This window comes from Necator americanus, chromosome II (genome assembly GCF_031761385.1).
Source record: "Necator americanus strain Aroian chromosome II, whole genome shotgun sequence".
In the NCBI taxonomy this organism is placed as follows: Eukaryota; Metazoa; Nematoda; class Chromadorea; order Rhabditida; family Ancylostomatidae; genus Necator; species Necator americanus.
Window position 1 is genome coordinate 22,248,792 of NC_087372.1, and position 27,534 is coordinate 22,276,325.

Sequence of the window (27,534 nt, forward strand, 5' to 3'; positions counted from 1 at the left end):
GAAATGTGAGATTAGCTTTGTCTAATCGTATCCACTCTTCGCGTTTTGCGCTGAAGAATCGCACAGTCGGAGGCCAACATTGTCATCTTAATTCATGATACACGTTCGCTCGTCCTCAACGTTTCTTCGTTTTCTTTTTTGCTTTGCATCCACAGTAAAAAAATTCGTCATCAGGGGCATCTTCACGTCCAAGGATGCAAATATTGTGAAACCAGTTCTGACAGTCATCGCAGAAAATCTGCAACAAAAGGATCAGTAGAAGCATCTGTTACTTCCGACGATTGAATTGCAAGTATAGCCTTGTCCCATGTAGCTAATAGCGTAATTTCCAGAATCTTAAGAGAAATCTCAGGATTGAATTTACCAGCGGATGCAATACATAACTCACGAACCTCCGCTAAGACTTCTCAATAGCTAACCAACTGCAGACATTTCGAAAATAATAGCTCAAAATACTCTCGAAATGAAATCTATTATGTCATACTGGAGTGGTAGTTTACGTCACTGTCGTGGCCACAATATATATTCACGCTTCAGACCCCGTCGCAGTTCTTGTCCTGCTGCTGGTTCCACTGCCGTCGTATGGTGGAGCCGATCGATGACGCGGAATGTTGAGAAACGGTCAAACAGCTTGAGGCCCGATCGGTCGCAATACATCATCGAAAAGAATGGAAATTGTTACGCGAATGCATGTACGAAGTACACTTGAACATAAGTTAAACGTATCACACTGATGACCTTAACTGGAATAGTACAAGAATCTAGCTTGTACTTCTCAACATACGACAGCAGACGACCTTGTGGAGTTGGTATCCTCGTCAAAACGAGTAGCAACAAACACCAATTCTTCCAAACAACTAACTATCTGGGCCCGCCTAAGGCTCTGAAGATGTGGAACAACCTATCCTAGTTCCGATAGCACCCAGCTAAGAAGAAAAAGTGGAAGCATTTTTGGAAACTTCATGAGTTAATAACAACAACAATAACCATCCACGAAACCTCATCGGTCCAAGGTCGTTTCCATCCGCGCTGGACACAGGAGTCGCTGGATGGAGAGTAATAAGTAGTAATGAAGCCGACCACAAAACCAGGGGTTCTGCATGAGCCAAAGTTTCGTTCTTTATCAACAATCAACTGGGGACTTTTACAAGATCGGCTGGGTTTCGTAGAAAGTGATATTCTTCGCGACTGTCGGGTTCGGTTTGGGAAATTCGAGAAATCTGAGAACGTTATCAGTATGAACGAGGGCTTGAAAGTCATTAACAGGCCCTTCTCCGGGAACAATATGATAAATCAGCGCAAGCCACCCGATTAACATACAACTACACACTCACGTCCGAGTTCACGAAGCTTCATAAGAAGCAGCAGAAGAAGACCCCAAGGCGGAGAATAGATTTCAAAGTGAGGACAGAAGTATTTGCTGAAGCTGCAGACGCGAGAAGGAACGTTCGCTATATGCACCGACCTCGCCTATCATAAGACGGAGATGTCCTCTGCAGTCCAACGACCACTGTAGAGAAGAGTGATGGAGAAAGTTATTCACAGTTTTCACTTTGATCTCCTCGACAGCCACGTCCACTTGCTTTCTAATCACTTACGAAAAAACAAACGTGTCATATTTCATTCGAAATTGGATTCGGAATTGTAGAGACCCGTTTCAGACAGTATCAAACTGTCTCGTCCGTCCAAATGTCACCTCTCGTCAACATCTTAGTAAGACTCTTCATTGTTATCTGCTGAAGTACAGAACTCCCAAGTGGATTCGATCCTACAAGACAGTGTTGTTGTACGAAAAACAAATGCTAGCATCACATCGACAACTGTCATCCAAGTCCCTTGCATTCTATATTTATACAAGAGTGATCCTAAACAGAACTGAATGAACACTAGAAGGATGGCCATGAGGGAGTGGTGCGCTTCAAAAAGGATTCAACGCAGACTATAAGCACTCTGTTTCAAATCCCACCGAAAGAAAGGATTATTCATGTCCTACACTCTTCAATATAAAGAAGCAATTCGGTCCAATTTTGACAGTAGTGGTTATGGATCCCTTTGACAGCCAAGACGTCTCAAATCACTTCACACATATCCTTCGTGAGTTAACAACTTCATAATCGAAATCCTGCCATTTTTGAACATGATCATAGTTGTCATCAAAAGAGATATAATCGACCCCTTTACCATCGAGGAGCAAACATATCTCAACTGCATATTTTGGCTGAGAAGTGAACAAGGTGAATAATTCGGCACAGTTGAGCAGATAGAAACAAGTGCACAAGGAGCATACAAAGACGTAATCCAGAATGTAATGAAGAGAACCAAGAACACTCAGCTCAGTGTTCAATAGCATTTCAGGTATTCCAAGTTATACTCTACATCAACGCGCAAATATCAGGGTTTCAGCTAGATTTGCCAAGGAGTGTGAAATTAGCTGTCGAAAGTGATTCGTTCGGGTGCGTATCGTCGGTACCCACAGCTCCTGTGGCACATTATCTTTAGAGGAAATTACTGGCAGCGACAACAGTTAATTGATTCTTCTGTAGGGGCTTAACTGGCTGCACATAATCGGCTGTGGGTACCTAAGGACCTAAGAAATGAAGACCGGCAGAAGGTCAGAAGTACCGTAAAGACCAATGAGGTACCACAAAGCACGTCCATCTCAATAGTGTCAACTCATTTTCGTTCTCGCATCTGAACTGAATTTGAGCAAGAATCAAAGGAAGAGGAGATTTTGGCGAATGTTAATTATTTCCAAGATAGAAATTTCGATAACTCTTGCATACAAGTATCCAAAGCAATTCTTTTCCTCCTGTTACTTTCCAATATTACGCAGTCAAGGTATAATAGTACACATATTTCAGTAGTCAATCCCTTCGAATGGAACCACAAGCTCGGGAATCAAGTGTCAATATTATGCATCTAGTCTACCACTTTCATACCGCACAGGTGAGTTTCCACCTACTCCACTACCTGCACACAACAATAATTGTACATTTGGACATTTCAGGGCATGTCGCGTCGACTTCGTTGCGCTGAGAGCTCGTTTTTTTCAAGTCTGATACATATTCTCCACTAGATTTGGCAGTTGTGAACGGTTTTTGTGCGACACCGCTATGTGGGCGCTGCACATATTATGACCCGTTTAAGTCATTAACGCTTCATACGATTTTATCGTGGGTGATCGCTATCATTAATAAAATCTCGCGAAAGAACTTCAAGATAACGTACCCATCCGACTTGTTCGCTTTGAGGTTTCGTACACTCGCCATTCAGAGCACAGGTAGTTTGAGGGTCGTGCTGTGTTACCGACTCATCTTCTTCAGTGTTTGTATCTTGCCGTTTTCTACACACACCCTGTAATTTCGGGACTTCTTCACAAGCAAAAGTCAGAAAACAATAACAAATGAAATTTACGGCAGGAAGTTGCAATAACCTAACCTTTACTTTCTTTTTAGCAGCAACTGAGAGGTTTGATGAATTCTTCTTCTTATCAATAGATTTTTCGTTCGACAAATAGCGTCGCTTTTGCCCTCTTTTCGTGGCAGCTCGTTCATCAGAATCGTAATCAGAGTCAGTGGAGCGATTAGATGAAATATCCGACGTCGACTTCCCTACGGGTTTCTTCTTCTACAATAAAACACTTAGGAAACACTGCAACTGAATTTAAAAAAAAACAATTATGCAAATAAGAGAGACTTACTGAATCGGCCTTCTTCTTCTCGGAAACGGTTTTCCTAGAAGTCAGCGGTGTTTGCTCCGAGTCACTAGAAGATTCAGAACTGCTTGAGTCATCACTCAGCTGTTTTAGTCTCCTCCTGCCAGCTTTTGAAGACGCAGGCGTAACCAATGACGAAACGGATGATGAAGAGGCGAACGATGCTCTTTGGTCACGAGATCGTTCCTTTTTCCGTCTTTTTTCACTCTGAAAACATGATAATCCGTGAAATGTAAAAACACTCGTTTTGTTCATATCGACGAAGTTTTCTGAGATGTGAGAAATAGTCTCAACAGGAGTTTGGCCTGGTTCGTCCATGATATCATGTTTTCAACAAACACTTTTTGACTAATCCCAAGTACTTAGCCATACAAGCATTTTTAGCTATGCACCACGTGCTTTAAACAAAATTGAGTATCAAATAAAAGTGAAATGCAAAAACCTTGTTGTATTAATAGTGTTGCACTACTGTTCCTTTACAAAGGAAGCTGAGTTTTAAAATCACTAAGAAGCGCCTGTCCTCGGAACCCTTAGAGCTAATACGCAAGTGTGGAGCTACAGGCAACCATGAACCACGACCAACCTCCTAGGCAGAGAATCCTTTGCAGAGAAACGATAAAAGGACTCAAAGAGCGAAGAGCAGTAGTACTGTCTGATACAGCAGAGGCGGACAAAAGCATATAAATACGACCGTCGGAACGTCGCCAATCGTAAAACAAAAATGACCCGTCTCCATAACACAAATGGAATCAGTACAGCATTGAGAAAGAGGATGGAGAATGTCTTCTACTCAGATCTCTTCGCCAGCCAAGTCAACATGCTTTCACACTATCTGAAGAAGGACAAACATGTCGGAGAGTCTCAGAGGTCCTCCGTTCAGGAATCCGATAGGCCATCATGTCATCATCTGGTGAAGAATCGTTCTTCACCAGATCCCGACAGAGTGAAGCCTGGACATCTGGGGAACCAGTCCTTATCAACATACAAATAATACTTTTCACTCGTTATCTGTCGGAATACAAGGTTTCGGAAAACTAGCAAGATAATGTTTTTGTATAAGAAGGAAGGTCCACGTGACATCACTCTCACTCATCTCATTTTCATTGACTTGAAGAAAGCCTTTGATTCAGTAGAGATGAAAGACGGTCATGGAGGCCTAGTACAACCAAGGCGTCCCTACACCATACATAAAGATATTTCGTGAGTTATACAGCAACACCACCACTACAACTTTCCCGTTTTACAGCAATGTCAGAATCGACGCGAGAGGTTCGACGGGATGATATCATCTTATCCAAGATATTCAGTGCTGCTCTCAAGAGCGCAATGCGAAACCTGGAATGGGACAACATTGGAGTGGAAGTTGGCGACCGCTATTTACACAATCTTCCTTTCGCTGATGACGCCGTTCTTATATCACCAATCATCGATCAGGTGGAACGAATGCTGGTCGGATTTGACGAAACGTGTAAAAAGATTGGTTTTCAGCTGGAACCTGGACAAGATGATATTCATGAGGAACGAAAGGTTTTCTGAAGTCCCATTCACACTCACGGAAACGAATATGTCCGAATGCTTCAGCCAAGCATATCTAGATCGGGAAATCAGCATAATGAACGACTTGATCTCCAAACTGGACAAGAGGAAACACGCGGTTTAGGCAGCATGCAAGAGCGTCGAGGATGCATTGAAGGGCCAAAAACATCCAGCTCCGTGCTCACCTATTCAAAACCACCGTTATTCCTGTTTCGATCTACGCTTCAGAAACATGGGCGTCTCCTAAGCAAAAGAAAAATTCGGTCACCGTCATAGAACGCTCAAATGAAAGAGATGCTAGGAGTATCCCGCTTTATGGAAATGTAGGAGTGCATTCGAAGTTCAGTCTTACGATCAACGATCGAAGACCAGAGATGCTGCCTTTATGCCAAGGAAAGTGAAATTAGTCGCAGGACCTAAGCTGTGAGCGACTGGATACCACACGATATCAAACACATCGCAGCAAGACCGTCGAGCTGATGGCGAGACCACTTCACGAAGTCCTTCAAAGAAAGGATATCATGCTTTGCGAGCGAGTAGAAGCCCGCGGTGGAGGAGAAGCCAACCAACCTTTGCGCACGATCGGATAGTAGGGATAAAAAACTTAAGCTCGTTATTTGTGTGAAAATATCGCGGAAGATCAAGCACCCTTAGTTGAGAACCCTTACTAGCTCCACTAATCGCTGTACTCGGAACGAAGTAATGGCCCCACCTCGATCCCAACCGCTTGCTCCTCAGCGCCGCTTCGGGAGCCGCTGCACACAAAACTGTAACCACCTACAGATTATTTTAATTCGACTCTTTTTTACCATTTTAATCGTACATTTCGCACCTTTACTATTGACCTGTCGTATTGGAATCTTCCTTGTGTCTACAAACAAACTGTCACACGTATAAGGAATACAATTCTTTGACCAAACTCAGTCTTAATGCATGCCAAGCACTTCTAATTATGCGAATCAGTAGTGAAACACAAGATGAATCAATCTTTCATTTTATATCTCTTTAAGCAAATAATATGATGCCTTAAATGTTATCTTGATATTATCTCCGCATTTTATCTCGAGCCTTTTTGTTGATACTGTCCAACCTCTAACCAGTTCAAGTAAAGTATGTCACGAATACATTGACGTTACTACTCGATACTATATTACTCATTTCTATACTGAAAACTTATGTTCTCGCCGATATTCCACACGAAGGAGCTTCTTCAAGTGGGTGCAGAAGCGATAGGTTAGACCACAACCATGTTAAATTGCTCCAAATAGATGCAGAACATCAGACCCAGCTACCCGATCAGGGTTTGATTAAGAAAAACGGCGCCAGAAGAGAGCGTAACGATAGTTTAGTTGATGAATTTTGCAACTAAAAAAAGAGCTAAGAAGAAAGTAGAGTGTGCTAAAGAAAATAAACAGCACAGTAAAAAGTGTGCACAAAAATATCTCTTATCTCCTCATAGTCTAGTTCGGCTTCGTGAATGTACTTCAGATCCTACCTGTTTCATTTTGATAGGTTTGTGAAGCACTTTCACTATAAAGGAATAGAACGACTATAGATGCGATAGTCGGACCCGGTGCTCCGACCCCCTTCACTTTTGGATGGTTGGCAAAGGGACCTCCTCACCTTTGGACGGTTGGCAAAAGAACACCCTTCACTTTTGAACGATTGGCGAAGGGATCCTCATCACTTGAGCCTCACCCCATGAATTAGACCCCTTCACCTGAGGAAGGTCTTTTCTGATGTTTGTGAAATACACAATTAAATAGAACCTTATCCAAAAATGGTAGTGACGCATGCTAAGAAAAATAGTGAAGAGCCGCACGAAAAAGCTTCAATTGTGTTTGGAAAAAGTTAACACTGCAAAATACCAGTAATTTAATCGAAACATTGAAACATGGATGCTCTTGAATATATATATATATATATATATATATATATATTAAGTTGAGTCGAAAGTTCTCGGAGAAATTCACAATAATTTATTTATCTAACATTTTTTTAAACGATAACTGTGAATCATTTGAGGTATGCCCCAATGGCATCGATAGTCATCTGCCAACGTTTGGGCGAATCGTATATATCTTTGCTCCAGAACGTTGGAGACTGGTCCTTGAAGAACTGCTCGAGTACCTTTTTGATGACCATCCAAATGACGTTGGAGAAGGGAAAAAGGTGTTAATCCGAGGTAGCCAGGTCTGGCGAATAGGGTGAGTTTGCTAAAATGGTCCAGTCGAAGTTCATCACTTCAGCCCTGGTTGTTCCTGCAATGTGCGGCCGAGCGTTGTCCTGCTGGAAGTAGACTTCGTGCTGTTGCGGGCGTGCATTTTCGAGATTTGCCTTTAAAATCCTCAGTTGCTCAATGTAGACGTCTCCGGTCACTGTACATCCCTCGGCGAGCAGCTTCCAGTATTCGACGCCGTGTACGATCCACTAAACCTTTTTGGCGCGTACGTTGAGTTTAGGAACGTCTACTGCATCCGCAACTGTCAACCCACTGGGCACGCTGGTGAATGTTAGAATAAGGAATCCACTTCTCATCCCCGGTGACTAGGTGCTCAAGTCACGTGTGGGGGCGCTTGAACGTAAGGAAAGAAAGTGCCATATGAGCACGGCGGTCCACGTCATACTGCGTCAGAGGATTTGGTAGCCATCGACCTGGTTTTTGCCCCTTGCCGATTGACTTCAATCCGCGAACAACTGTGGTTTGACTCACCTCTAGAGCAACTGTCAGTTCGCGAGTGGTTTGATACGGATCGGCTTTCCGCCTGTCTCCGCAGCAAGTCCAAATCCAACTGCAACGGGCGTCCCAAACGGGCTTAGCCTTCGATGGAATAGTCGCCCGACGCGAATTTCGAGTGCCACTTGTAGAGTGTACTTCTGGCAGGACGTGCTCCCTGTGAACTTCCTTCAGACATCTATCGATATCCGCGGAATCTTGGCCAGATAGATGGAAAAAGAATATTACGTTGCGGTAGTGGAGTGACGACGGCTTGAAATTGCGCGGCATGGTGGCAGGACAGGAACTAGTTCGGTGTAATTGTTAGCCTACACCTTCAAGTAGCAAGTATATATATAGTAGGGTCAAAACGACATGAAGCACGTACGCAATTGCGTACGCAGCTTTTCTCGAGGCGGTGCGGAGGAACGTAGCGGTTGTGAGTGGAACCCTTGTTGGTAGCACCCATCGCTACAGTTCCCGACGGTCCCATCTCGGTTCCAGCTGTTGCCTCCACAGCGCAGTTTCGACCGCGTACGCAAATGCACCGCAACTACACTCGTAGTTCATGTCGTTTTGACCCGACTATATATAGATTATGAATCTGTCATCGCCAGAATCTTATAAACTACTCTTGCATGTTGAAGATGACCACACACTTAAAAGTAACGACGTAAAGAAAACTACAAACGTAAGGGATGCAGCGATGAATGTCCAAACAGCGTCCGCTAACGCTACTTCAACTCCTGATCCACTTATCCAAAACCAAAAAAAAAGAGTAACCAGAAAAAGAAACATCGAAATTCTCTAGGTTACCCGCAGAGTTCAGACCCGCGCGGGCGCGGCTTGGCAGGTCTGCCGATTTGGTGGTTATTGACTATTCAGAACGGTGCGCTCAATAACCACCAAAACCACGGAGCCGCCAAACCGCGCGCTCGCGCGGTTCTGAACTCGCGGGCAGCCTTAGAAAGGAAGTGGAAACAGATGTTCCTACGCAGTGCTGAGGATTTACTCTTCTGCTGGTCTTACGGGCTATAAGTGTTGGCGATTTTTAAGAAAGAGCTTGCAAATAACGATGCAAACTGTATTGGAGCAATTCACAATATTACACATCTCATCAGAAAATGATGAAAAGATGGTGTGCACAACTCCCAGGTTGTTAACAATACACGCTTCCAGTAGCCATCCCATCGCTGAAGAGATGCCGCGCTCTCTCGTTATGCCGCGACGCAGTAGCCGAAACAAAATCTGTCGCCCCTACTGTATTTCAGTGGATTGTCCCCCAAACACACCTTACCATTAAGGGATGTAATGTGGCGACCATTTGCACTGGATCCTTCCCAAAGAGCCCGACAAGCTCCTCGGAGGTTCTTTCTTTTTGTTCTTGATAGTTTCCTTTTTTTTTTTTTTGTAATGGAGTCAAAACGAAATGAAGTACAGTGCAGTTGCGTAGGCGGTTGCGCTCGAAGCGGCGCAAAAGGTTCTACCTCGATCATAATCGCTAGGTTCCACCGCATAGTACGTTGACAGAATGTGCGCAGATTCAAAAGAATTTCTTCGTATTTCATGTTCTGCGGGATGTGCAATGGTCACAGTGTTACCACGTTATCATGTTACCGTGTTCATGGCGCTTTGACCCTATGATATAATAGTGCATGAATAGGATTACGTAATGTCGGCAAGTCTTTTTAAATTGCTTCTATGGTTCGTTTTGCTACCGGTGCAACTCTAAGATTTAGTTTTTAGCAACTGAACTTCTTCTCCATTTCTCCGTGTTTTTTGTAACCGTAGTCCTAATAATGTCCTAAAGAACTCCAACTATTTAAAATTACATAAAAAGTGATGCAGAAGTAAATTCTTACGAACTGAAATCTTTGGGGAGCAGCTATTGCTCGGAAGGAACTACTAAAGTAACGAACAGTAAGTACATTCTTAGTAATATTATAGAACTGCGAAGGATCCAAATAGTGCGCAGTTACACAAAAAAGGACAGAGATTAAGTTTCCACAAGCTAAGACCTCAGGGACGCCGCTAGGAACAAAACCAAAATGAAAAGTACTTCTTCATTTAGTTTTGGAGTCTACGTACTACGTATCCTACTCAGGGACTATTACATGAAAAAAGAATGAAAAACTATGGAAAACAAATAAGAAGAATGCTTCGAAAAGCCTATTGTCCTCTGTGGAGAAGATTCAATGCGGGAACGCATCGCGCTACCCCGACTCAGCACGTTTTACACCGATTATACACTAGAGATTATAGGGTACAATGTAGTTAGGGGAAGGGGCCCTCAACACTATCGAGCTTAGTTTAGAGCGCAAAAACATCCTTAACTTCAGCAGTGATTAGATTTCTAATGTTATGAAAAAGGTAAAACATCACGAAGAAGCAAGATAAAGCCTGAAGTTGATAAGATGGATCGCTTAATCTCTACTTAGACGATCCACTATAGATAAGCCTCCCTTGAGTCACCTTAACACGGAAGAGAGGCTAATCAAAAATAAAATCAGTAGTAAAAACAAATTAAAATAAATAGCAATACAAAAATAACTATGAATGAATAACTGCAAGAAATAACTACAAAAGGAAAATGAAAGAAATCCTAAAAGTCATTTCTTCGTGTAATTAATTCTAGATTAGATTTACGATTAGATTTAGACCTCACCGATTGGAACCTGAACTTAGACGAGTAGAAACCTTAAATTAACAGACACATGAATTTGAAGAAAAACAAGAAATGGTAGAAAAAGGAACTCCCACGCGCTTTTCAATGCTGAATAGGATTACACCATGTTTTTGTGGGAAAAATTTTCACAACAAAGGCAAATTTTACCTTTTTTTTCTCTCTTTTACTGTTCCGCTCAATAATTGCTTCATCAGTTGGCCTGCGTGAAGTGGATGAAACACGTCGTACAGTGTTAGCCCAAGAGCCCTCGCACAAATCATCCAGAAGGCGTGCAATCTAAAAATCTCTTCAAAAAAAAGGTCCACATAACACACTTTTAGCACCTCGTTCGCTTTTGTTCTAGGACGCGGCTGGCTCGTAACTGTTCCACGTGCTTCTTTCGCAGATTTCTTTTTAACTGTCTCCTTCTCTTCTTTCTCCTTGTCAGCGTCGCGTTGATCCTTCTCCTTTTCGTAGTCACGATCCTTTTCGGTATCACGCGTTGCCGTACTCTCCCTATCAGGAGAGTAATCTCTTGGCCTGGGAGAAGGTGTGCTGTCCCATGGCGCCGGGGCTGGTGTTCGATGTGGTTGTGGGGAGTCCACAAAGCTGCGTTCTGATCGCACATCCTCTAAAAAAAAGCAGAGACATCAAAATTCCCCAAACGTACAACAACCGCAAGATATCAAAAATGGTAAACTAAAATGTATTGAACCGACCTTCTTTTCTTGGCGGAGATGCATGACGGGTGATGTGTGGCGCACACGATGCATTAGAAGAGACAGTAACGGATGTCTTTGGTGGGCTAGGTACTGAACTGTCACATTCCATCGGTGGCGATGCTACTGGCAACTTTGCTATTGTAGCCGCATCAGAAACCTGGGCACAAGAGCATAAGAAAAAGAAACAGCTCAAGATTTTCTTACGTACATGTGTTGTTGCCGATGTCGTCGCAGAAACCGGCTCCAAACAGCCAGACGACAACTTAAAACAACTCTTGATAAGTCTCAACAACTGATTTTCGACATGGTGAGACATACCCGAGAGTCCTTTCCAGGGATACTTACATTCGCGGAAGTTTTCTCATCTTGTACCACATGGTGTTGCTGCTCTTGCTAAAATAAACTTCCATCACTTTCTGCATAGAAGAGTTCAATGCAAGATCGATACTAATCTTATAAACCCTCAAATTTGACACTGTGACCCATCTTAATAGAAGCTACGTCAGTCACGAACTAACGAGTGAAAGCAGCTGAAAAACTGCTAATGTCGTTAGCTATAGCTTAGAAGGGGTTTGTGCGACCAACCAACCCGAGGAATGAAAATGTTGAAGATAGCACTTTTGCAGGGCCTTGGAAATCCGACGGCATCGAGACAAACAAACAAAACTGTACGTATGCAACAAACAGATTTCCATGAAAATGATTCCAAATAACGCCGGCCGAAAATTGTGTCAAAAACACGCGTCCCAGATAAAAAATTCATTGTTTTTGATTCGATGCTCAAAAATAAAGAATTCCGTCAGTCTTTCTTGAATCGATTGAGTTTTCTTTTGCACCTACAATCTACATCTTTCCGATGACAACATCCAGTAGCCTGGTTCTCACTTCCCTGCCTACCCATACAATTTGTTTAAGCACTACTGGTACAATTTGAAATAAAGCATTGCTTCCTCTTTCTTGACCATGACATCAGGTTTTAAAGGCAGCGTATCACGAACTTTTCGATGTTTTATCTGTTGTGGAAAATACAGAGTTGGGAGTGTAGGTTACGGGTATGAGCACAGCCACACTCTATTCCCCCCGATCATCGTCCTTAACATGCTTAACATGACGACGAGGTATTTTTTTCATGACTGTACCGTGGGACGACACGCTTTTCTTTGTTGAAAATTTGTTAGCCTTTAAATAAATGATTGATTATTATTCAAAAATATTAAATAAACATTAAAATCAAGGATTAAAAAATTAAAATCCAAAATATTAAATAATTAATTTGAAAAATGGAAAAACCAAATTAGATATTAAGGAATATATAATAAAAAACTAAAGTTAACATTACATAAAAAAATAATCTAAATATTAAGATGGTATAAAATTAAAAGAATATATTAAAATTAAAAAATCCAAAAAAATGAGAAAAATTATGTTTTCTTGTTATGCAAACGAGGTTTAGGTGAAAGTTTTTTTTTTATTGGCCTGACGTTTCGACAAACTCGTCTTTTTCAAAGGCCTGAAAATGGTTCGAGGTCTTTGATACCATGCATATCCCATCAAACTCCTCCTCTCTCCTGCGCTAACCTCCGATATTGTTCCAAGTACACCGCAAGCCTTAAAAGGAAAACAATGCCGTCCGACTAGCGGGGTTGGTAAAACCGCGTTTTAAGATGTCAGGCGATGTCTCGACTTGGTATTTCGTACTGGTTTTGTAACGTTCAGGAACTGCATTTCAAGTCATTGGTAATTGATAAGCACTCATTTTTGTTATTCATGGACGGATTCCTGACGGAAATCCAGAATGCTTCCAATGCATTCCTAGCAGATTTTCGTGGCGCCCTAACGGTGTCATCGAACTCCCTCGCCTTTTACCGGCCAAATGTTCCTTGATACGCACGTTCAGCATCCTTCCAGTTTCTCCAATATAAATGGCCTTGCACGTTAGGCATTCTATTTGGTAAATAATTCCGATGTTCGTGCAATCACCGGCCTTACCGAATGGACAAACCACGCAACATTCTGACACGCATTGCCTATCGTAGAATCTATTGCGAACTAATTGTCGCTTGATGCTGTCGTTTGGGATATTCACCAACACGACATCATCTTGCAGCTGTGCTCGCAAAAGAGTCCGGTGTATAGCAGCAGTTAAGGAGTCGGAGACGAAGGGGATGCACAAAGGAATTCTACCTTCACGTGGGATCCTCACTGTGTTGTTCGTAGTTCGAGATTGGGTGTTAGATTTCAATCTCGAGTAACCGTTTGAACTAGCTATGCTTGTGGCTAGTTTTAGTGATTCCTCCCGTTCTCTATCCCCTGTGCACATTGCTGTTGCTGTTTTGACCATGTTTCGGATAATTGCCTTTTTCATGCCATTAGGATGGGCTGACTTTGCGTTTATCAGTATGTTTTTCGAGCTTTCCTTGCGATACCATTTCACACTTGCAATGCCATTGTGTAGTTTTATTTGAACATTCAAATAAGGCAGCCAACCATCTTTTGGTTGTTCTCGAGTGAGTTTTATGTACTGCGATCGTTCATTCAGAATTCTAAAGTATTCGTCCATTTCGGATTGCGTTGATGTTATAATGAAGCAATCATCGATATAACGGCAGCACATCTGTGGAAGACGTTCTATCGCTGGTTGTTCTATTCTGCTCATAAAGCAAACGGCAAGAACTGGAGCAAGCCTTTGGCCCATAGCAAGTCCTCTTATTGGAGAGAAATATTCTCCTGACCATTTAGAAATATTGCGCTGGAGGCATTCGTTGATCAGGATCATTATATGCTTGCTTAGACCAAAGGTTTCTATACTACGGCCGTGTCTATCTAGCATTTCAGATAACGCTTGTAACGCCTGTTTGTTTTGAACGTTTGTGTACAAAGAGGTCACGTCAAATGACTCCATGACACAATTTTGTAGTATAGAAACCTTTGGTCTAAGCAAGCATATAATGATCCTGATCAACGAATGCCTCCAGCGCAATATTTCTAAATGGTCAGGAGAATATTTCTCTCCAATAAGAGGACTTGCTATGGGCCAAAGGCTTGCTCCACTTCTTGCCGTTTGCTTTATGAGCAGAGTAGAAGAACCAGTGATAGAACGTCTTCCACAGATGTACTGCCGTTATATCGATGATTGCTTCATTATAAGATCAACGCAATCCGAAATGGACGAATGCTTTAGAATTCTGAATGAACGATCGCAGTACATAAAACTCACTCGAGAACAACCAAAAGATGGTTGGCTGCCTTATTTGAATGTTCAAATAAAACTACACAATGGCATTGCAAGTGTGAAATGGTATCGCAAGGAAAGCTCGAAAAACATACTGATAAACGCAAAGTCAGCCCATCCTAATGGCATGAAAAAGGCAATTATCCGAAACATGGTCAAAACAGCAACAGCAATGTGCACAGGGGATAGAGAACGGGAGGAATCACTAAAACTAGCCACAAGCATAGCTAGTTCAAACGGTTACTCGAGATTGAAATCTAACACCCAATCTCGAACTACGAACAACACAGTGAGGATCCCACGTGAAGGTAGAATTCCTTTGTGCATCCCCTTCGTCTCCGACTCCTTAACTGCTGCTATACACCGGACTCTTTTGCGAGCACAGCTGCAAGATGATGTTGTGTTGGAGAATATCCCAAACGACAGCATCAAGCGACAATTAGTTCGCAATAGATTCTACGATAGGCAATGCGTGTCAGAATTTTGCGTGGTTTGTCCATTCGGTAAGGCCGGTGATTGCACGAACATCGGAATTATTTACCAAATAGAATGCCTAACGTGCAAGGCCAATTATATTGGAGAAACTGGAAGGATGCTGAACGTGCGTATCAAGGAACATTTGGCTGGTAAAAGGCGAGGGAGTTCGATGACACTGTTAGGGCGCCACGAAAATGATAAGCATGATGGAAATGAGTTTGAAACAAAATGTACAATATTAGCGCACGAGAAAGAAATATCTGCTAGGAATGCATTGGAAGCATTCTGGATTTCCGTCAGGAATCCGTCCATGAATAACAAAAATGAGTGCTTATCAATTACCAATGACTTCTTGCCGTTCGTAACACTCTGTGAGCTATAAGATTGTCCCACATGCAGTCCCTTAACGTTATCCACACACCAGTACTTAAGGATACTGCACAGTGCGTAGATCTCATTCGCCTTGGTGACAGTCTTTAAGAACGCGGTGGTTTACCAACCCCGCTAGTCGGTGAAACTGGTCAGTTGTTTTCCTTTTAAGGTCTTGCGTGGTGTACTTGGAACAATATCGGAGGTTGGCGAGGAGAGAGGAGGAGTTTGATGGGATATGCATGGTATCAAAGACCTCGAACCATTTTCAAGCCTTTGAAAAAGACGAGTTTGTCGAAACGTCAGGCCAATAAAAAAAAACTTTCACCTAAACCTCGTTGGCATAACAAGAAAACATAAATACACTATCAAATGCCGAGGTTTCAAGAAGAGAGGACTTGGAGATTGAGAAAAATTAATTTAAATGGAACGACAAGAAGGACATTCATACGCTACCTACCAAGCATGATGCTAGCTTTCATCTAAACGGTAAGCACCTGGTTGTTGCTGAATAGGACATGATGAAGGGATTCGTTGACATCAACGACACCAGATGGCTGCCTATACCCTGTTTGTGAGGACAGCCAATTTTTTCATCTCGTAACCCAGACTGCCTTGGTCAACGTTTGATTTTTGTAATGCGAGAAGGTCAAGCAAATCAGAATCAATTACTTCGTCAGCATCTTTCATCCTTCCATCAGCAGATCAAGATCTCGCAAGCGGAAGCTGGCGTCTGATCGAAATACGAAGGATAAGGACAGACGGTTTTGCTCTGACTGCTACAGCTCGACCTCTGCAACTTCAGGCAGATCGACTGCCCTGAACATGGCTAAGAGGACTAGGGCAAAATGCAGTGAGTGCAACAAATTTTGCTGTTTAGATTGTTTCCAAACAACTCATAATTGTTGATTGTTGTAATGAATGTTGTTGGTAATTGTTTGTAATTGTTGGTGAAAAATAAAACAAATATAAATATAAATAAAACTTGAAATTCAATGGACAGTCGGTCGATGCCAACATAAGATACTTTTAAGTCTAAACTGATTATTTTAACAGAAAACAAAACGATCGCGCACATTTTGACTGCAATAATATACTGTCGCGCAGCATTGAGCGACGTCGTCCCACGAGACAGGCTGGCTGTAGCGCACCATTAAGCGACATTGTCGTCAACGTGTCAATAACGCCATGGGAATCCTCGGGATCCCATTCATGGTTTTACTTGCGCCGCATCGCAAGTAAAACGAGTAAACTGTAGAAAATCAATAAGTTCTTCTGGGAAGCCAGTAGTTCAGTAGCCTATTCAGGGCTAAGGGTGGTTATGGGACACGACCCTCCCGAATACGACTGCCCTCCCTCTCTTTTTTCTTCTTATCCACCAACGTTCCTGCGACAGTTTTCGGTTGCTGGCAATTCAACATATTGGAAATTTCGTGTGTTTCGAAAGAGAAGAATCGAAAATTAGCCGAGGAACAAATGGCAACTGAGAAAATCGGTAGCTGAAGCTTATCACCAAGTAGATGATGAGTTCTTCAAATATTGGTATCGAAAAATTTTCATTACTATTCTAAAGCCTAAAATATCTTTAAATACTGATTAAAACACATACTAAGATAAAAAAAGGGAGGACGTCGAATTAGACAACAAGGAAAAAACCCGAAAAAATAGGATCGGAGTAACTTAGTGTGGAGATCTGATTTTTACTCAAAATCTCACACTTTTCGGCGAGGGAGCAAAGATCAGGATTTTAACGAATTTTCCCATCCCAGGAAAACAGGACGACGTTTAGAAAAATTACCGTTTAAAAAAACTTTATTAAAATTAATTTTAAAAAATAAAAAATATATGTTCGGATGGAGGGACTAAGGAAACATCTATGTGCAAAATTTCTTGTTTATTGACTGTCTGTTTCTTTCAAAATTTGGATGGGAAAACCCAAAAAAGTAAATCTTACCTCATCTAGATTTTAGGGAAACTAGGACACTGCAAAAAACGGCGACATAACTGTTTTGTGGGGCAAAACTTCTTCTCTAAAAGCTACCTAAAATATTTTGTTTGGGTCCTCTTATCACCAAATTGTTTGCGACCTTCCAGACCTAACAATGTACACAGAATAATTAAATTCTATTAGGTCCACTTTTATCATTGTTGTTGTTATTGTGTTATCCTTTATTCACTACTGCCCACTGCACACTACTTTACGACCTCCTTCCATTGCAACCCCCTCTCTTTACGGCCCTTGATGGGAATCCCATCGCACGCTTAACCCCGAGCATATTCAAGTAGAACCAACCAATGTGATGCCGAGGGAACTACAGCGTGTGCAAATGTGGGGTATCCTGACGTACCTCGTAGGAAAAAGACCATTTCCAACGCTGTTTTCAAGGAAGTCACAGTCGTAATCTACACCCCAAACCCTATTATCAGGAACAGATCGAAGCATGGAAGATATCGCGATACGCTGTGCTTTACGAACAAATAAGGTGACCAGTACTTGCTGCGGTAGCTGTTGCTGTTGGTGAATTTGTTGTTGGTTTTGTTGCTGATTGGCTGCAGGTGGAGCAGGCGTCAGTAAAGAATTCACTAAGGCGTTGTTCTAAAAGTTGTCGTTTCAATACTGGAAACAAGATGTCGGCATTAAAAACGTTAACAGGAAAACTATACCTGTAGCGCGAAACCTCTCTGTGTGAGTGGAAACAGGGAAGCTGAAGTAGATGGTGGACCATTCGGGGAACTCATGCACGCTGTTGCTCCGAATACGTCAGGAACACGGAATCCAGACTGCTGTTGAGAGTGAACGGCCTGCTGAGACAACATCTGAAGTTGCTGTGCCCACTGTGGGTGCTAAAAAAAAATGATCAAAATTATACCCATTCCACTGGAGTAGGATGGGAAATATAAAAAATAGAAAAAAGTCTTGCGTAAATCGTTCCGTTCCCAAGAAAAATAAAAACATCTTCCTTTAAAACGGAACGATTTGAGCAAAAAAGGGCCTTCTTGATTCCATCGGTCCCATAGGTGCTCCATACCATAGGAACGAAAGTAACTAAAGGCACTACATATGAACGTGACTATTATTTTGCGCAGAAATCCCATCTTTAAAAAGTCGCAGATTATATTTTGTAGAGACTGCATCGCCAATTTCAAAAAGAAAAAAAAGATTCTGCAATAGACGTAGATGTATTAGAGATAAGAAGAGTCAAGGCTCAAGAAGTGCTCGTCGGCTATCATTTACTGTACAGGCCAGTCACGTAAAACGTGCTGGATGTCTGGAATTAGTAGTGTGCCTCACAACACCATATTCTCACATTATAATAACTAGGACGTTGTTTGCTAAAAGACCTTTGTCACGAAAGTAACCGTGCTGCTGTGTAGTTCCAATTAATTAAGAATTAATGTTTCTTCACTTAGAGATAGTAAATGACATGGCTCAACTTGCATTAATCTTCTCGAATATCTGATTAACAGCACGTTGCTTGCAAAGAAAGAAAACAACTCCACATTTGTTTTCGGACTCCTCTCTATTATTTGTTCCATATCCTTATTGCTTTCTCTTTTTTCCTTTAATCATATGCAGTCACTAGAGTGGTCCTACGCTGTGGACCCCGGACCATACTGTTGTTTTTTTTAAACAGTTATCCCTTCCTTCATTTAACTAATGATACGAAACTCGTCCACGCGCAAAATTACACCACTATGCAGTCAGTGGGATTAAACTAATAATGTCTTACTTGAAGATATGCAGGATTCACGGGGAATCCACTGTAGGGGAACCCGGGAAGAGATTGATTGTATCCGAGCGCACCAGGCCATACAAGGCCGGCCATAGGGTTCGTTCCGGCCGCAGAAGAAACGCTTGCGGTGGAACATGGAGTGTTCAGCTGGAGAACACAAACTATCACGAAAAAAAAAACTGTGAATTATAATACGTAAGGAACTTGCATGTTGTGACGTATTCTGAGTGTGAGGTTTTGCTGACTGCATTACTGTAGGACGAGCTACTTCACCCTCAAAACCAATAATTAAGTTTCAAAAACTCAACAAAGATATACTTTATCAGATATAACCGGAATTCCATGATAAAGGAAAGGATTGAACAGAAGCTTACATGATCAATGGTCCGTCCCTCTATTTCCGTGCAGTACTCAGTGTCACCGGAACACGTGACAGGTCGCACGCGGCGGCCGTCTACAAAACCAATGTAGTCGTAGCTAGGATTCGCTCGTTCTACCATGAATGCGAACTCGGCGTTAGCCTAGACCACATGAATGCTGAGTAGAAACAAAGGAAAGAAACAATATGAAAGCGGTCAATGAACGTAATTAGGATACCTGAGGAGCAGTTTGTCCCGGTCTTACTGCAGCACCATTCATATGACCAAACTTGATCACGTCACCTTCCATGATCTGCATTGTACTGTTCACCTGAAGAAATTTTGAAACAATGAAAGAAAACCTCTAATGAGAAGTACCACATTAAAGAAATGTAGGATGCAAGAGTCGCGTTTACTCTGACCACTTTCTTCTCACTGTCTTATAAAATGTATTCAAAAGATAGCGGAATGACAACAATTTTGACTTATTGGTCAGACTGCTTAGTCCAAGCTCAGCGGCCACCTTACCCTATCAGCCAGCAATTTCTTTGCATAAAGGCCCATCAACGAAAAAACATAGTTCAACGAAATTCTCTCTTTTTGATCTTTGGCTAACTTTGACTGGAATCATCCAACAAGTGTTCTATGCTGCATTTTCTTTCCCATTGAAAAAGTAAAATGAACGCTTCGCTCAAAGATTCCGATATGGTTAGTTGTTTGGCAGTGAGCACAGCACAAAAGTCACTACAACTTTGCCTACTTGGCGCAAACCTTCTCTTTCCACTTATTCGCCCCAACAGAATAAGCACTATGACCGACCGGGCAAAAAATTGGCATCAGATGTAATCAGGCAAGTCGGTGTGATGCCGTTTCATTCGATGGAGGTGTTGCAGAAAGAAGAGGTAGTGTGCCATGTGGAGAAGAAGCTTGCATCATACATATCGCGCACGCCTGTTTGAACGTATTGGGCTCCGGTTATAGCGATGTCTACTGGCTATAGTATTAGATTAACTGCTTTTTTATACATGCATACCTTTTACAATGTCATAGTTTCTTATTCACACACACACTGAGGATGCTCCGTGATGTGTTCACCATGTGTGCCTATCAGCGGGTTTCATCTTTTTGAGAAGGTTGCAATTCTCTGGGACCAGAAGCTGAGGGGAGGGGAGAGGGCTGATACACAATAACAACTTAACAGCGGATTGATACCAGTGAAAGAATTTGAGAATTTTCGCTCTAGGCAATGCTTTAAAAACCCGAAACAAGTGGTAGTCTGATGAGGCGAAGTTGGGGATAGGGTGGATGGAGAACCATTTCTCAACCCAGATCCTGACGTTGGCGGTGAGTAGACATGCGACTCTGAGTTGTCGTGGAAGAGGTGAACGGCGATATGCCTCGGTTGCATTTTTCGGCTTGGCCAGCTGGCGGAGCTTTCTGTAAATTATGGCGTCGGTCATCTAGTTGTCGGGCATCAATCTCCGTGAGCCTCACAGCTCTCGTGACGATATCCTGCAGAAACTCCGATCGGCACGGGTGAAGCAGCAATAACATACTTTTGGCTATGTACATATGGGTAGGAAGCTTATAGAACAACCAGCTTCTACCTAAGCGCCAAGGAAGAAAGGCGTGTCCTAGCTTTCAAACGTCACTTTTTTAAAGTGTACAAAAATAAGCAACCAACCTAACAATTCAAGTTTCAAGACACAGAACAAAATGCATTTTGATGACGTAAGGTGAGGGATATGAGAATTTCTTAGCTTCACTCGAGAACATTCTGCGTACTACTTGTGACATATTGGTACCTACCGCCATTATAAACGAAGTCCAGAAAATTTTGCAGCTGAAGACTTTTACACCACATAATTTCTTTAACCTTTTCCTACAACCGTTTGTTTCAGGTTCAAAAATCAAATTAATTATTTGAATTCAAACTGTGGAAGTTATGGCAGCTAGCACAACTGAAAGGTTGGGTCCACTTATTCCGTGACCAGCAACTAATTTCAATCCACTTTTGTTAATAAAAAAATATCGGTACTGGTCAGAAAGAAAGGTCCAGCGTCCAGTGCTTATTTATCTTCCTCAATAAGTCCGAAGAAACCGTTGAGATTGGGTATACGTGAACTCTTTTTGAGCAATCACAGCAGCTAACACTTGCCTTTCTCTTGACTTTCAAAATTGAATGTACATGCTTTGAGTTCGATTACAAATGATTCAATTACAAAACTCAACGAGGAATTATCCTGTTGGGCGCTAATAATTTCAAAAACATTAGTAAACAAAGCGAAGAGCAGAGAAAGTTTATACCCTTTGATCATTGATGTACGTGCCATTGAGCGAACGGTCGTTGATATGATACTTTTCGATGCGGCCACTAGCTCCTTTCACACCAATAATGTCGGCATGATCTCGCGAAATCATATTTGAAGAGCTGAAAACGCTCAAACGAAGTGAAGTGGTTGAGAAACGACATCCTCTCATAGTAATAATTATTCCAACTCAGAGATAACAACTTGATTTTACAAGAAGCAGAAACGCGCAACATAATGGCATAAAGGTACTCGTTTCTGCAGTGAAATTGAAAAGAACAAACAGAACTGCGCAGCATTTACATTCATCTTCTAGAAGAGTAGAGTTTGCAGCTTTTCACCTGCCAAGAACACGAACGAACATGATTTCTTTTTAACACTGAAAACATCAACCAATGCACAAGGAAAGAAAGGAAACTAAGCACAATATGTGAGGCCAGAATATATACCTAAATGTCTGCTTCGTTTTTCGATCAGGACGACCTGAAGCTTGGTGCAGTCGCGTAAGCGGCTGCGCTCGAAGCGGCGCGGTTGAGCTGACGGTTGCGATTTGCAGAGATGAATGACCGAAGGTCCCACCCCGATCACAACCGCTATATTTACGACCATTTACTACTATTACTATTACTTGAACAGTTATGTAGCTCGTAAGTGACGGGCGGAAGTTACCCAGATACTCCAAAATACCGCCAGAGCCGAACCCAAATGGTAGAGTGTCAGAAGAAAAGAGGTTCGAGAAACTCCCGCACTTCTTTTTTTCCGGCTTCCTATTGGTTTTCTTTCTATTTTCGTGAAGAAGTGCATGAATAGGATCACATACCCCTAGCAGAAGTTTGGCATCTTTTGCAATCATGATACAAGAAAAGCCTTTTCGCTAGTTTGGTGATTCATACTGATTTCAGGGCATCTCCGCAGAGATTTCAGTTAGCGATTGAAAAATTAAAAATTATTAATGGAACGGATGTAGCACAGTCGGTTAGAGGTCCGCCGTAGTCGCATGGTCGATGATTTATAAGCCTCGGAGGGCTTGGTTATCGAAATCGCCCTAGAGCAAACCAAGCCCTCCGAGGCTTATAAATTGGCACATCGGCACATCAGCTAACCCCAACCCCCCTACCCCTTCAATGGCCAATGACTTTTTCCTTTATTTTTAATATAATGAGTAGAATTAAAGAAATTAAATAGGAGGCTTGATAAATGAACTAAAATAATAAAGGTGAGCAATAAATATTAGGAAATAGTGCTAGGATAAATATTAATGTATAGTGTTGTAAGTAAAGTAAAAATATATAGGATAATACAGACGCCACAGATAACTCACTGCAAGGACTAGAAGTGTGTGAGTACATATGTGGACATGTAAGTTGGAAATATAAGCTCTCAACGTGTTTTCTACAACGCAATTTTTCTCCATTGACACTGATTATTGATGTTCAAGAGTTCGACCTCTGCGGAATCTTGATTTGTGCAGAACGGAAAGAACTAACGACGACGCAGGACACGTTCTAAAAGCATTTTCAGCTTTTTAGTACTACTTGCATACACAAATTTACTCTTTGACTGTGACTATAAGTGGCCAATACTTCGATTCTCGCCGGAATCTCGATTTCTGCAGAAAGAAAAAAAAAGTACAGAGAAGACCAATTTTCCTGTAGTTTTTCTAAAAATGCGAATTATATTTTGGGGTTTTAACGACTAACCCTGACCCTGATTGGTAATGACTACCAGCCTGGTTAGTTTGAATTTTCAGTCGTTAGCTTGAATTAAACATTTGTAATTTGGGACAGAAGAAAACGTTAAAAGGCAAGTAAGGAAGCATCTCAGTTTTTTTAGAGGAAGGATTCCATTGTGATACAGTTTAATCAATTTTTTTTAGAGATCCTCTGGTTTTTTTTTTTTTGAAACTAAGCTGAGAGCAGTCGAGGACTTTAGCAAATTTCTCAATTCTTCAATTTGGGAAAAAGAGGAAAAAACACTAGAAAAAACTAAAATTGAATTCTGATAGGAAAATTTCTCCTCTCTAACATATTTTAAAGTGAAATTCACTGTGAGCGTCGTCATTCAGCAACTCGTTGAGCTGACTTTGGAACACTTTTTGTCTGTCTTCAGCCATGGATGTCTTTTTTTCGCTTAGTAGTAGCATCGAAATTGGTTTTTGAGTGGCGCTTATTTGACCCTACGTATGGATTAGATTTGCAACAAAAATCCAAAAAAGAACTATCGAAATATACTGTGGCTGGAAGAAACCATCTACGCCGTACGCATTTCATGATCAGTATCGTTGACGTTCACATGGGGCGTGTAGGGGTAGTCCCGGCGGATTTTCGGGCAAGCATGCTGACCGGCAGCTAATAGCGATGGTGCGTATCCTGGAGAGATTTACCTTCGCTGCTGCCTAAAAAGGTGACTCTGCTTACCTGCGGCTAATCATATGCTGCATCACCAGCTAAGATATAATTCACGAGCTACTAAATTGTTTTGGAGAATCAGACACATCTACTAGAATTTTGTAACATGAGGTGAACTTGTAACCGTATCAGAAACAGGAGAAATCCCAACGCGAAATATGAGGGAAAGATGCATCCAGCAGATTCAAACTATGTATATCAAAATTTACGTTGAAAACAGGGAACACTTTAGCTTTCAAAAGCAACGGGAACATGATTGTCGTCATCCTGTAAGTCAACACTTTTTGTAGCCTAATTTATTTCCGGACAGAAGCAACTTCTATATCTCCGACCACCCAGGAAGAAAGAGTTCATTTGACACTTCCTGAAGGTTATATCTAGACAAAACTCGCTTCCGTTCCGTTTTAGAACACAACACAAAATGACAAGAACTTTCAATTACTTTGTTCTTTAAAATAAAATAAAATAAAAATAAAAATTAAATAATTCTGACAACACACTCCATTCTTCTTTGAATATTTCCTTATAAATGTGTAGTTCTTTGCGTCTCTATGGCCACAAGAGCATCTAAACGGCTGTCTGCGCCACCACGAACGACTGGAAGGTGGCTTCGTCGAGGTACGTTCGCGTACCCTCGGCATATCTACTGGCCACGTAACGTCCCGAGACATTTGCGAGGAATCCGCCACGAAGCTTCTTACTGCACACCTCCTCCCCCGTTCAGATGTTGTCTCGCAAACTTATTTGCCACGTAACTTCGATATATTCGATATGTGGTGACTGTACAATACTGTCCCGGGCAACATTTTAGCAGGATGTACATGCTATTGGAGCGTTAGTGGTCAGACGGACAAATTAGCTAAGTATCCTATGGGAGAAAGGTTGTGTTTGGGTTGCAAACAAATTCCCTGTTTTTTCTTCCGTTAAGGAGAAAATTACCATGTTGTTTTCTTTTTCAGGATGCGCCTCATTCCAGCGATCCATTAGAATCTATAGATCACAAAATGCTCTTCACTACATGCACAGTTAAATGCTGTTTTAACACAAATGGTACACGTGTTAACTACAGGTAAACGTACTATTTAAAATAGAACTGTTGTATGATTCTGAGCTTTTCCACAGATGGCACTTCCGAAATGTAAAACTACTCGCTGGTAATGTGACGAGGGCCATGTGCAATGTACTTGAACAAAACACTCTGACGCGAAAGAATCGAACTGGCCCACCACTGTAATATGGCGTGCACATCGACTGTGTCTACTGTGTGACTACTGTAATAGCGTGCACTGACTTGCTTTCAGAGCGCGAAAAGGGTCAGGGAGCACAACTTCTTTTCAGGGCTGCATGCGCGCAAAGACGTCCATACAGGACAGAAACCATTTTCGTCGTTAAGCCGTTTCACTTGCATAACGGTTGCTGCTAACTCGCTGACTCTTCGCTATTTCACTTTAATTACTACGTGGCTGGATCTTGGATCAAAGTCATAAAAGGAATTTGACGAGTAACTCACCGGTCGTGGATTGTTATGGAAGGAGGGACCTTCCCTCAGCTGTGGAAGTCCTCTTAAAGGCATCACCCCACGAATCTGGGGTGGTACGGGTTTCAGGTGGAGTATTTGTGCACGGGATAGTAGATCATGGAAAGGAGGGTGATTCCGTCCATTTTTTTTCTAATTGCCGTAAAAAACGGTACAGAAGATGCGGCGCGTGCACAACGCTGGCGCGCTCCAATCGTTGTAGAAAATAGCGAAAATAGAAGAACCCGCACCACACCAGGTTCGTGGAGTGATGCCTTTAAAGTCGCGGATCAGACGAGTGTGAATAGCCATTATGAAGGGTAACGGAGGTAAAATGTAGTTGGGTGGCTTATTTTTCGAAGAAAATAATTGAATCAGTCGGGGCCCTAAAGCCTAAGCATTAGAGGATCTATGACATGTAAACTAAAGTTACAAAGAGAAAAAAAATAAGATAGAGCGCCACTGAGAGCGCCCCCGCCCCCAGCTACATATATCCCGGCTGACGGCCCTCTTTAGGTCCACCAGCTTGCGAATACAAATCGAAAATGTGTGGATAAGAGTTGTTGCATGCATGCTTGGTGAAAGTGGATTGGTATGGTATCCACTTTCAGTTCCTTTTTTTGGAAGTAACACATGATATGACTTAGCTACTCACTTGGGGTAAGCTTGTTTGGAAGATTTGGTAAAATTAGAGCTGTAATAGTTCCAGCCTGTCTTCCAGTTTTGTCTTTTTTTTCTTAGTAGCTTTAGCCTACATGTACCCTTGCGCCTTCGCCAGCACACCCCGTATTGCAGTAGTACGACAGTTCGACTCTGTCGCATCAGAGTGCCCCAACTTCCCAAGAACGTTTCACCCGAAGTCAGTTGAGAGGAATTACAACAAACATACTCTGAAGAAAAACCGAAATAAAAAACTAATCAATTAAGAAATGGGGAGCAATTCACACAATTAGCATTTTTCAACGAATATCGTGCGAAATTTACTAGTGATTATGATTATTGGAACGGTGAATTTGCACGTTAAACATATCGCCAGTGGGGTCTGTCAGTGTTATCTAGCAAATCCAATCTCAATCTCTTGATATCAGATCAGAAATTGGAATGAGCCTCAAATCAGAAATGGAATTGGCACTTTGTGACCTTCAAAGAGATTTTCTTGAATAAATGAAAAAGGTTTTGCTTAGAAAAGGATAGCCCCTTTCCCATGCACCGCCATCTAGAAACACTGAGCGATGTTTCGTTTCATTGGAATTTTCACCAAATACTTTGAAGAATCCAGAGGTCAAATCTTCTCGGTCAGAATAGAGGGTTTTGCGTCTCTGAAATCCTCCCAAATTGCCGCATTTTAAGCGATTCACAATAACTCCTTTTCAAATGCGGTAGCTCGCTGAGCCAAAAAGTGAACGAAATAAATGTTGTCTGGGAAACAAAACAGAAAATGGTTTAAAGAGGAATGCTAGCTGCAAAAGCAAAGGAAACATATGCGTTGTGAAAAGCCACTTTACCTGAATACAGATGAAGTGAGCACGACATCGCACTTCTCTGGATTCCTTCCAAACTTTGTGAACCCATCGAGTCTGAAAAAACGCACAAAGATATGAAAAATAGGTCCAATCAAACCAAAATCGATAAAATGACTTTGGTTTTGACCAGCAACTCTGCTTACAGTATTAAAGTTGCTTCAACTCCTCGCGACGGATCCGAACGACATTTATTAGGAGGAATCCGCCGCAAATGAAATAGGTTTTGATTGGTATTTGAAGATCCAGAAGGCAT

General features: G+C 41.9%; 3 protein-coding genes across 5 annotated transcripts; 1 reads left to right on the top strand and 2 right to left on the bottom strand.

The window, feature by feature from the left end:
• Positions 1–115: 115 nt before the first annotated feature.
• RB195_019021 (uncharacterized protein) lies at positions 116–27,534 on the bottom strand (the record flags this gene model as incomplete). 3 transcript variants are annotated; one of them, XM_064186691.1, is made up of 19 exons in its annotated part: positions 116–238; positions 3,229–3,354; positions 3,439–3,627; positions 3,701–3,734; positions 3,801–3,922; positions 10,801–10,929; positions 10,977–11,263; positions 11,352–11,511; positions 11,563–11,616; positions 11,673–11,747; positions 17,927–18,028; positions 18,097–18,276; positions 19,164–19,313; positions 19,375–19,440; positions 19,541–19,687; positions 19,764–19,856; positions 21,833–21,956; positions 27,264–27,335; positions 27,425–27,534. In XM_064186691.1, the coding sequence occupies 19 exons, from the start codon at positions 27,532–27,534 to the stop codon at positions 116–118; spliced, it is 2,343 nt and encodes a 780-aa protein (XP_064042570.1). The 3 variants fall into 3 exon arrangements, with proteins under 3 accessions (XP_064042570.1, XP_064042571.1, XP_064042574.1); XM_064186689.1 differs by lacking the exons at positions 17,927–18,028; positions 18,097–18,276; positions 19,164–19,313; ... (4 more) ...; positions 27,264–27,335; positions 27,425–27,534 and adding an exon at positions 11,940–12,002 and having other exon boundaries at positions 3,701–3,922; XM_064186690.1 differs by lacking the exons at positions 116–238; positions 3,229–3,354; positions 3,439–3,627; ... (5 more) ...; positions 11,563–11,616; positions 11,673–11,747 and adding an exon at positions 17,695–17,835.
• Positions 13,120–14,256, bottom strand: RB195_019022 (uncharacterized protein; the record flags this gene model as incomplete). The annotated part of the gene is made up of 1 exon (XM_064186692.1): positions 13,120–14,256. The coding sequence occupies one exon, from the start codon at positions 14,254–14,256 to the stop codon at positions 13,120–13,122; it is 1,137 nt and encodes a 378-aa protein (XP_064042572.1).
• On the top strand, positions 14,384–15,445 carry RB195_019023 (uncharacterized protein; the record flags this gene model as incomplete). Its single annotated transcript, XM_064186693.1, has 1 exon — positions 14,384–15,445. One exon carries the CDS (start codon positions 14,384–14,386, stop codon positions 15,443–15,445), a length of 1,062 nt encoding a protein of 353 aa, XP_064042573.1.